At 35.1% G+C, this 10380-nt stretch overlaps 1 protein-coding gene across 5 annotated transcripts in view; it reads right to left on the bottom strand.

Annotated features, from left to right (window-relative positions):
• Positions 1 to 4734: 4734 nt before the first annotated feature.
• Positions 4735 to 10380, bottom strand: part of LOC128862571 (pneumococcal serine-rich repeat protein-like) — a 160382-nt gene continuing 154736 nt past the window's right edge. For all 5 annotated transcript variants that reach the window (XM_054101281.1, XM_054101279.1, XM_054101280.1 and 2 more), the window contains one exon: positions 4735 to 7600. In XM_054101281.1, coding sequence (XP_053957256.1) covers positions 5598 to 7600 — 2003 coding nt within the window. In that variant the 3' untranslated portion in view covers positions 4735 to 5597. The remainder of the gene's footprint in view (positions 7601 to 10380) is intronic.

Raw genomic sequence — 10380 nt, 5'->3', positions numbered from 1 at the left:
AAATTTTGCTTATTTACGTACCCGCTAAGAAGGAAATGGACCTCATCACTCATGATTATTTTTGATGAAAAGTCATCTTCCTCTTGGTGGTGATTAAGGATGGTTTGAGCGTATGTTAGACGCGATTGGCGGTCAGCAGCTAACAGCTGATGCACCGTCTGGACTTTGTACGGAAGCATCTTCAAATCTTGTACCAAAGTTCGCTGTAAAGACCGTCGACTGACACCCATTTGCGTGACACGTCGTCTGGTCGATGTCGACGGCGCTTCCATGACCACCTCGGCTGCAGCAGCAATATTCTCTGCAGAACGGCTACTCCGGGGTCTGCCACGCCTGGCACCATCTCGTGTTGTGCCAGTCTCTTCGAGGCGAGCGGCTAAACGTCGCAGTGTTTCACCAGTAGGCGGTTGACGGCGAGGAAATCTGCGACGAAATTCACGTTGTGCCAAAGTCACCGACCGATTATTGGTCAAATAAATAGTCAGCAATATTCCGCGTTCTGGAGCAGTGCAGCGTAACATTGTTTATTAACGTGTATTTCGCATGAGTTTACTACACAAATGTCAAAACAGAACTGACATTAGGGGCCAATCGCAAAATTTATAGCATTTTCTACCACCTGTTACTTATACTTACTTATAGATCAACGACGGAGGCAAAACCGTCGGCTAACACATTAGAGAAGAAGGGCTGCAAAGAAGGGCTTAAACGGGTGAGATTTCTAGGCCCTTCTAGAAATGCATTAATAAATATGAATGACCTGTCGCAAAGGTCTCTGCTTATCGTTCTTGCGTGCGGTGGCTTTCTAAAATCAACTACTCAAAAAATTCAATTTCTTTGTTATTTCTCATGGTTTATTTGCTTCAACAGCCCAACATTTGTTGTATTTGAATATCGATTATTAATATGCACATAAACTATACAGCTTCTAACTATCATATAATAATAATAAACTAATAAAGTTGTAAAGTTAAACAAGAAAATGCAGACAAATTAAATGGCAGATATCCACACTGCATTAAATATTTCACATTAATAACGGTAAATAAGTTTTTTTTTAATTTAATTTTAATTGTAATTTTGTATGTATAAAGGAATGTATTATCTATCTATGTATGTATGTAGTAAGAGTTTTTAAGTAGTAGTTGTTAGTGTTTTTCGTGATACTTTTTATTTCCTATAAATTCTACGCATGTATGTGTGTGTAGGCATATTCGTATCAAGTTTCTTATATTTTCCAACTTTGATATATTTTATTTTGTTTAATTAATTTAACAACAACTCAAACATGTATGCATATGCAATGCAGAGAGCAACATAAAAGGAGAACAGTTAGTTATAAACAAAAATGTGAGTAAGTAATAGGCGCTCAGTAGCATTTACAAGTAGACTTAGTAGATTTTTATAGAAAATACGATACTTATGCAGTTATTTAGTTAAATTCCTTTAGATTGTGTGTGTGTATGTGTGTAAACACCACTTAACTACAATAACAACAACCGTTGAATATCTTAATTAAATTTCGTATGTTTTGTTTCTTTATCGAAGTGGGGAAAGAGAAAACTCTTTTCCGGAATGTATTGAGTTCCTGGTTTTAATGTTTTTACAAAAGTTTTTGTTTTCATTAATAAATTCATAAAGCATAACAAATTAGCTGCGCAACTACATACACATACATTCATACATATGTCCAACGGGTAAATGGGGAAAAAATGCACAGACTTAAGTGAAATAAATTTACGCATATTTTAAAGCAGTTATTTGGCATTTGTGGAACACCATCAAGATGCACGCCACAAAGAAGAAGGAGAAGCGCGGCCAAACAGCTAACAGAAGAGAAGTGTGCGCGCCAATTATAAAGGGTGATTAAATTTTAAGGGTCGAGCTAAAGGATGAGATAATTCGGCACATTAACGGCATAGAACCTCAATTATGCCTCAGCGTCATCGAAAATTTGGACCATCGGATGGAGATGTGCCGCCGAGGCCGCTGTGGCCATTCGGCCGATATTTTGTTCCATATGTACAATAATTGAGCCATACCAATATTATCATAATAAAGAGAAATTACAATAATTTCCTAAAAAAATTGTATTTTTTTCAAAATCAACACCGGCCTTTTAAACTTAATCATCCTTTATATATATTTTTTTAATAATTTATTTCTATGTTTTTTCCTTTGATGTTACAACTGATAACTTGCATTATCTATGATCCAGCATAAAGTAAATTATATTAAAATATGCATGAGTTCAAATTAAGCACTTCCTTTTTTCCTTTTTTTTCTTACTTTTTATTTATTTTTTATTTAGCTAAATGTTGCTTAACTTCGACCAATTTTTTTAAATACAAAAACAAAACAAAAAAAATTTTTCCAAATTTCTTTAAATAACGCTGAGTCTGTGAGAAGCAAAGAAAAAAAAATTAGTTTATAAATTTCTTTAAATAACGCTGAGTCTGTGTGGGAAGCAAAAACATGGCGCTAATCCTAATTGGATTTGATGCTACGTCTTGAGTGCGAAAGCACAGCAACTTAATACTACATTGAGGCAAATATGTATGTATGTATGTGTGTATATATATATTATTTAACGGTGTTTTTGCACAAATAATACATGGCGCAGCATTTTCTGATTTGTTTTTTGCTTGTATTTTTTATTTTTATTTTTTGCTTTTATTTTTTATTTTTGTTTTTGCTTTTGTTTTTATTTATTGTTTGCTTTCATTTTTTATTTTTATTTTTTGCTTCTTTTTTATTTTTATTATTTATTTTTTACTTTAATTTTAATTTTAATTTTTATTTTGATTTTTAATTTTTGCTTCCTTTTTATTTTTATTTAAATTAAATTTAATATATTATTCCACGCTTCCTACATTTTGGCTAATTTCTACACTTTTCTCTAATTCATAAGATTTAATTTTTTCGTTAGCTTTCGCTCGCCTGCATTGGCTAGCTGGCTTTTCTCTTCGTTATCTACTAAATGAATGAAATTTTAAGGCGTTCAGCGAAATTTTCACTCAAGTTCGTTTTGTGTATATTTTTGTTTGTGTTTTGTTTCGTTTAGGGTTTAAGTTGTGGTAATCGCAATAGAATTTCAAAATTACAAATTTGCCAGTAATGCGAACAGTAAAAACAAATTTTAAATTTCACTCTTTCGTAGTCTATAACCGCAATTGAACTGGCACTGGCCAACCCCGTTTTTTTACTTTACCTGGACGCTTGCTTCCACTCTAACTACAGTCGCAGAGCGCTAAAACAAGAGTCCTTTGGTAGAATAATTTCGAAAATATTTTCTTTTTTTTTGGGAACAATTCCCTGATTGCAGCCTCACATATAAATTAGATACATATATATTATTTTTCAGCAAGTTAAAAGCGAAAAAATTAATTTTTCAAAAAGGAACATTGGGCGTAGGTCAATTTTGTGAGAAAAAAAAAAAACCAAAAACAAATATAAACCTAAAAAATAGTTATAAATAAACTTTGGACATGGAATTTTTTTTGTAATTAAAAGTAATTTTTTGTGAAGGTGAAAAAAAGTTAAATGAAAAAAAAAAAAAAAATTTAAAACAAAAAAAAATTATGAAAAATTGTATGAAAAAAAATATTTTTCATATACTTAATTAGCACTTATGTATGTATGTATGTACTTGCTTGCGGCAAATGATTTGTCTTTTACTCGACATGAATTTATTGCACCAAGTTAGCTATTATTTGTGTTAATAAATGGCGAAAAATTTGCGCGCAATCAACGAAAATAAGGAAAGTGTTTGAAGATAAAAAGAAGAAAAAAATAATAATATAAGAAGAAAAATAACAATATAACAGAAAAAAGGGGGAAAAAATAAAATTATGTAAGCAAAAAGGAAAAAAATAATATAAGAAAAAATCATATCGGCAACAACAGCAGTAGTATCGGTAAAGCAGCTAATTTTTTTATATTTTTTCTAAATTTTTTTTATATTTTTTTAAAATTTTTGTTTTTTTTTATTTATTTTTCTTAATTTGAAAAAAAAATGTTATTAATTTGAAAAAAAATTCTAATTTGTTTTTTTTTCTAAAAATATATAAGAAAAAAAATATGTATGAAAAAAGGAATATAAGAAAACTAGAAAAAATGGATATAAGAAAAAAAGGAGAAAAATAATATAGGAAAATTTCAAATTATACACAAAGCTCCTCGAACAGATAGTAAAATAGAAAAAAAATTATATAAGAAAAAATCAAACTATTCACAAACAGATGAACAGATAGTATCGGCAAAAATAGCAGTAGTATCGGTAAAGCAGGTAATTTTTTATATTTTTGTTTTTTTATTTTTTTTCTTAATTAAAAAAAAAATTATTAATTAAAAAAAATGTGTTTATTAAAAAACAAAAAAAAATCCAATTGGTTTTTTTTTCTAAAAATAAATATAAGAAAAGAATAATATATGAAAAAAGGAAAAACTATAAGAAAAACAGAAAAAAAAATTATGTAAGGAAAAAAGGAAAAAAATAATATCAGAAAAATTCAAATTGTACACAAAGCTTCTCGAACAGAAATAGAAAAAAAAAGTATATAAGAAAAAATCAAACTATACACAAACAGATGAACAGATAGTATCGGCAAAACAGCAGTAGTTCGGTAGAGCAACTTATTTTTTTTTTTATATTTCTTCTAAATTTTTATTTTAAAAAAACTTTTTTTCTTGATTTTTTTTCTTGATTCGTTTTTCTTAATTTTTTTTTAATTAAAAAAAAAAATTTTTTTTTTTCTTAATTTTTTCTTAACCGCTTTTTATATTTTTATAATTAATTTTTTTTTTAATTTTAATTTTTAAATTTCTTATTTGGTCTTTAAATCGTCAAATTTGGTTGAAATTACTCTAAACTGTCGCTCTTTGATGATAGACATTATAGGGGCGAAAAAGGCAAAAACAAAAAAAAAACAATACTTGGTTCTTGTTGGTTTTTACTTTACTGCCACTACTCTACTACTACCTATTCAATGTGCGCTGATTACATACATACATAAGCAAATATGCCAAAATTGAATTCCTAAATCAACTAAATCAAAGAAATAAAGAATTTCTAAGTGGCCAAAGTCCAGTAAAAAAACAAAACAAAAAAAAAAAAAAAAAAAAAAAAAAACAAAAAAGAAACCAAAAAAAAAAAAAAAAATTCCAAATGTAATGCAGCACCTTTTTACATAAACATAATTTGTCCAGGATTCAACAGCCAATACAAAATTGAATTAAGAATGCCCCTCACGTGCCATCAGCTTTGCAAACGAAACCTCTTGCCTTACCAAATTCCTCATATCATAATTTGCGAAATTCATATTTTGCTTTTGCTTTTTCGTTTTTGTTTTTACTTTCTTTGCTATTGGCTGGCTTTATGATTTACGGACTTTTGATTACTTTTCGAATTTTTCAAAATTATTTAATTTTGATTTTAATGATAATTTAACAATATATTATAAATTTTAAATTTTATTCTCTTCTGGCAAGCAACATATTTCCCATTTTTCGGCAACGCTGTGCCTCGTTTCTTTCCAAATTCGCTTGTGTCGCGCGCACCAGTGCAACAACACTCTTAATGTAGCATCTCAACGCTCTCAAATAATACCCAAAAATATACGCTCGAACTCCTTTGACGCCAATTGGAAATCTTCTTTTGTCACCACAATGTCCTCGAAGCGCTTCACCTCAGGCAGCGGCATCCCATGCGTTAGCGTTAGCGCACGCGTGCGCAACGTACGTGCACGTCCCGCACTCGGCGTACCGAAATTGGCGTGTGGACTTGGCACCTGACTAGAAGTGGGCGTGAAGGTGACATTAGTTGTGTTGGCGCGCTGCCGTTTAGCTATGTCGCGCCGCCTTTGAGGCACGTTGGCTATGCCGCTGGGTGTTGTATGTACCGCCGTGTTATATGCGGTTAAAGTATTGCCGGTCATTGGCAGCGGCATTGTTGTAGGCGGCGTGTAGTAGGGTGTATTCGAATTGCTGCGCACATTGTGATTTATCGCCTCGAATGGCGTTAAGTGCACGTCATAGCCACTGTTGGTTTCCATCGCCACGATCAGTTCGTCCTTCGCTTTGCTGGGGCAATGTGTTTCACCATTCGTTGTGTGGTAGAAATCTAGTGGTGGCGGTGGTGGTGGTGGGTAGTTGGGCGCGTGACGCGGACCAGCAGTTTTTTCGCCAGCAAACTGCAGACGTGCATTATTTGCGCTGTGTTGCGTTCGCGCGCGTTCCGAGCTCTCTTTGCAAGTGCTGGTTTTATTAGTTGTTGTAGTTGCACAATTCTGGCTGTGGCTGTTGTTGGATGTGAGTCCAAAGTATTTGGCATATTTCTCGTCGATCATCGAATTACGTGGGGTTGTTGGTGCGCTGCTGACGCCACTATTGTTACCGTTACCGTTACCCTTACCATTGACACTACCGTTGTCAGTGTGGTAGGCGTGCGCGCTAAGACGCTGTGACACCGTCGACAACGACGAACCGTTCATTATGCGCGTAAACTTCTTACGCATCTCCACTACGGGCGAATGCGACTGTTCGGTCAGCGCAATCAGTGAGGCTGTTGGCGAAATTGTCAATAGTGGCACGGTTTTGATGCCGCCGTAGTTGTTTTCTTTGCCCGAATCTGTATTGCTGTCCTCATTGCTGTCCACACGCTGCGGTGGCAAACTGGCATTGCCATTCTGCAACGGCTTGCGCTGCGGCAACGAGTTCATATCGCGCTCACCGCCGCCGCTGTTGGCTACATTATTCTCTAGCGCGGCGAGGGCATTGTGTGGCGTCGACTTGTGATCATACTTCATGTACTTCGAGTTGAGCTGATGGTGCTTCTGCTCCATCTGCAGGCAATTCTCAATAAATGGTGATTTGATTTTGCCGATTTTTTTTAGCGGCGCAGCCGGAGGCTTGCTCACCGCCTCGATGCTACTGCATTCGCTATCGCAAGTGTCACTGTAAACGTTACCAATGGAATTGTTGCTGATGTTGTGGTTGTTGTTGCTGCTGCTCTGACTGCTATTGTGATCATTGTTGAGGAACGTCTGCGGCAAGTGCAGCTTACCGATGGTTTTCATCTTGATGCGGCGTGCAACAGGCGTCAACGCAGATGGCCCAACGACAGGAGCTGGCACGGACAGTGCCAAACGTTGCGCCACCACCGATGAAAGCGACGTGTGTGAGCTGGACTTGGATAACTTGATAAATGCTGATGTTTCGTGTGTGGTGGCGTTCGGCACTGGCTCGGATGGGAGTGGGCTGGGTGCGGTCTCGTCAAAATTGTGCTCCATCTGTAAAGCGGAATCGATTTCATTAATCGAAATGAGTTGTGGCTCAGACAGCGGTGGTGAATAGCAGTCCATGGGTGTGGGCGTGACGCTGGCGCTGCTGGTGGTGGTGCTGCCGCCACCATTGTAGCTGCTACGTGGCGTATTGGTAATCGAATGGATGTGGTTGTAAGAGTTGGCGCTGCCACAACGGTCGGCGGTCAGGTGGCGCTGCGATGGGCTGCGCGTGTATGAGCTGGACAAGCTGCGGTTTGCCGCCTCGGTGAGATTGGCGAAAAAACGTAACCGCTCGGATACCGGTAGCGATGTGGGCTCTATGCGTGCGCAAGCGATGGAATTTGAAGAATATTTGTCGTGAAAGATAAAACAAAAATCGATTAGAGTTTAAAGGATTGCGGTGGCAAGTGTACTACAACAACTGCTACCTACGTGGTTTAGTAGTTTTGAGCGGATTGCAGGGTTTTGTTGTTGTTGCTATTGTTGTCGTTGCTACTTTCGTATGCATGATTGCTGCACGGTAACTAAATATTTGTGTACGAGTAAATATTAGCTTTGCAATTATTGTTGTTGTTGTTGTGCAATTCGTGACTTTATAGTTGCGTTAAATTCAGCCTAGAGGGAGTTCTCTCAAAAATTAGCTATTCTAAAAAATTACGCAAAGTTTTGCACACCAGAAAAATTGTTTCATAAAATTTAAACAAATTTAAGAATTCATTTGCCTTTTTTTACTTTTAATTCACTTTCTTTAAAAATGTTTGTTCTGAGATAATCGATAATCCTGCACACGTCGATGCTTTCGTTTTCACGTAGCAAACACAACTAATACTGACGAACAATTTTCAGACACACCAATTCCCACTGGCTGTGTTTTATCGAAAAACAACAAAAAAAATGTACATACAGTGAAGGACTTAAGTCTACATACATACAGCAGCATATTTCCTTATTTCCAAGGAAGTATACAATAATTAAAAAAATGGTGGATGAAGTTTTTTCATTTTTTTCAGAGTTCATATTACGGCCCACGCCTCATTTGAAATGGTGTGTTTGGGTGTTTCTTTAAAGGCGCGTAAAGCGGAAACGAAAAAAGATTATTTATTTTTGTTTTGAGTACTTAAATTTTTGATCTTATGTTAAAAATAAAAATTTTGTTTTTAGCCATACGAGGTTCGTTAAAAAAGTAGTCAGCCTTCAAAACGTGGGCTTTACATGGACAATGGACACAGATTCAGCCGGTTCTATTGAACCGATTCTGATGAAATAAAATTCAAATTACGTAGAATTGATGTCGTTATCGTGTGAACTACAGCCATTCGGGAAAAAAATATTTTTAATATTTTTATATACCTAATAAAAATTTTGTAATATTAAAATTTTTTTATATAATAAAAATAAACATTTTTTAATATTAATTATTTTTCCGGACCTTTAAAGCAAAAAAAAGAGTCAAAAAACGATTTCTCATCTTTGAACGTCCGCCATTTTGTAAATTTTTTTTTTAAGTTCGAAGTTCACCCGATAACGGCATTAATACTGTGAACCAGAGACTTTTTGTCTTTTTGATTTCAGACACCTGTGAGTCTATTGGAGTTGGAATACTATTTTTTGAAGGCAGCATTTTTATTTTTTAACAATGAATCAAAAAATTAAATACTGAAAACAAACATAAAAAATCTTTTTCTGTTTTACACTCTTTTTCGTTTTCGTTTTACACGCTTTTAAAGAAACACCCAAAAAACACCATTTCAAATGAGGCGAGAGCCTTAATTCGTAAATATAAAAAAAAATTAATTATTTCGCTTGCTTTATAACATGACAAAAGTCTACATACAAAGTCTCCAAGTCTGATTTGGTTCACTCAAGCAAAGCAAGCATTGTAAAAGTAGCTGTAAAGTGCCGTGATTCGAAAATTTCAGTTAATAAATCATCGTCGTTTATTTCGTAGTTTGGCACTGGTCCCTTCAAGTGGATAAAATAATGAGCCCGAAGATAGAAATATTTTCTGATTTAAGAAAATTAATGTTAAGCCCAGAACAGAAAATAAGTCTTACGGCGAAATAGCAAAAATAGCCAATTTAAGTCCAGCAACGGCACAAACGATTGTTAAAAATTACGAAGAAACGAAATCATATGAAAATAACAGAAGAACAGGCCGTCCAAAGAAGCTGTCCAGAAGAGATGTAAGCTCCATTTTAGGAAGAGTCGATGGAAGGTCTGAGACTTCGTGCTGCGACATTGGCCCAACATATCGTAGAGACATCGGGGAAAAAGTGTTCATCCAAGAACTATTAAAATATATCTTAATAATAGCGGATATTTCAGCAGGACACCACGTAAAATGCCTCTGATTTCAGGAAAAAGGCGCCACCTTTTGCTTGAGTTACTATGGGCAGGCACATATTGACAAGGAAATGGATTTCTAGTCTAAAATTTTATTTACTGACAAATCGAAGTTCAAAATAAGTATTTGTAAGTGATGGCCAAGCTAAAATATGGAGTAGAAGAAATGCGGATATGGAAATGAAAAATTTGAGATCTACGGACAAGCACGGCGGTGGTTTGGGCAGCTATAGCTGCATCTGGCGTTGGAAAGATGGCCCTTATTGAAGGTACTATAGATTAATACAAATAAAAAAATGAAGTGGAACAGCATTTGAGGCCATCAGTAGAATGCTTGGATCTTGGACAAGGTTGGCTTTTCCAACAAGACAAGGAGCCTAAGCATACTGCGCTAAGTGTCAAAGAACGGCTCTTATATTACGCACCCAGGCAACTAAATACATCACCAAAAAGTCCGGATCTAAATCCGATAGAGCCTGTTTGGAAGCTTTTAGAGAGAAAAATTCGACAAAGTATAGTAAGTGAGGCGAAGTCGCTAGAAAAAGCGTAGATGGAGGCATGGAACCAAATAACGCGGGAGGAGCTTACACAACTACTTATAGTTAGATCAATGGCACGACACCTTCAAGTTGTGACTTTTAACGGTGCCGGACTTACATGGGTTTAATCAGAAAAGCATTAAAAAAACCCAGTTTTAAAATTAATAAATTTGTTTTTTTTTAAGCTAATTGAACCAAGGCGCATTTATTAAAGG

This window comes from Anastrepha ludens, chromosome 4 (assembly GCF_028408465.1).
Source record: "Anastrepha ludens isolate Willacy chromosome 4, idAnaLude1.1, whole genome shotgun sequence".
In the NCBI taxonomy this organism is placed as follows: Eukaryota; Metazoa; Arthropoda; class Insecta; order Diptera; family Tephritidae; genus Anastrepha; species Anastrepha ludens.
Note: the sequence above shows the minus strand (reverse complement) of the source record. Positions and strands in the feature narration are given on the sequence as shown.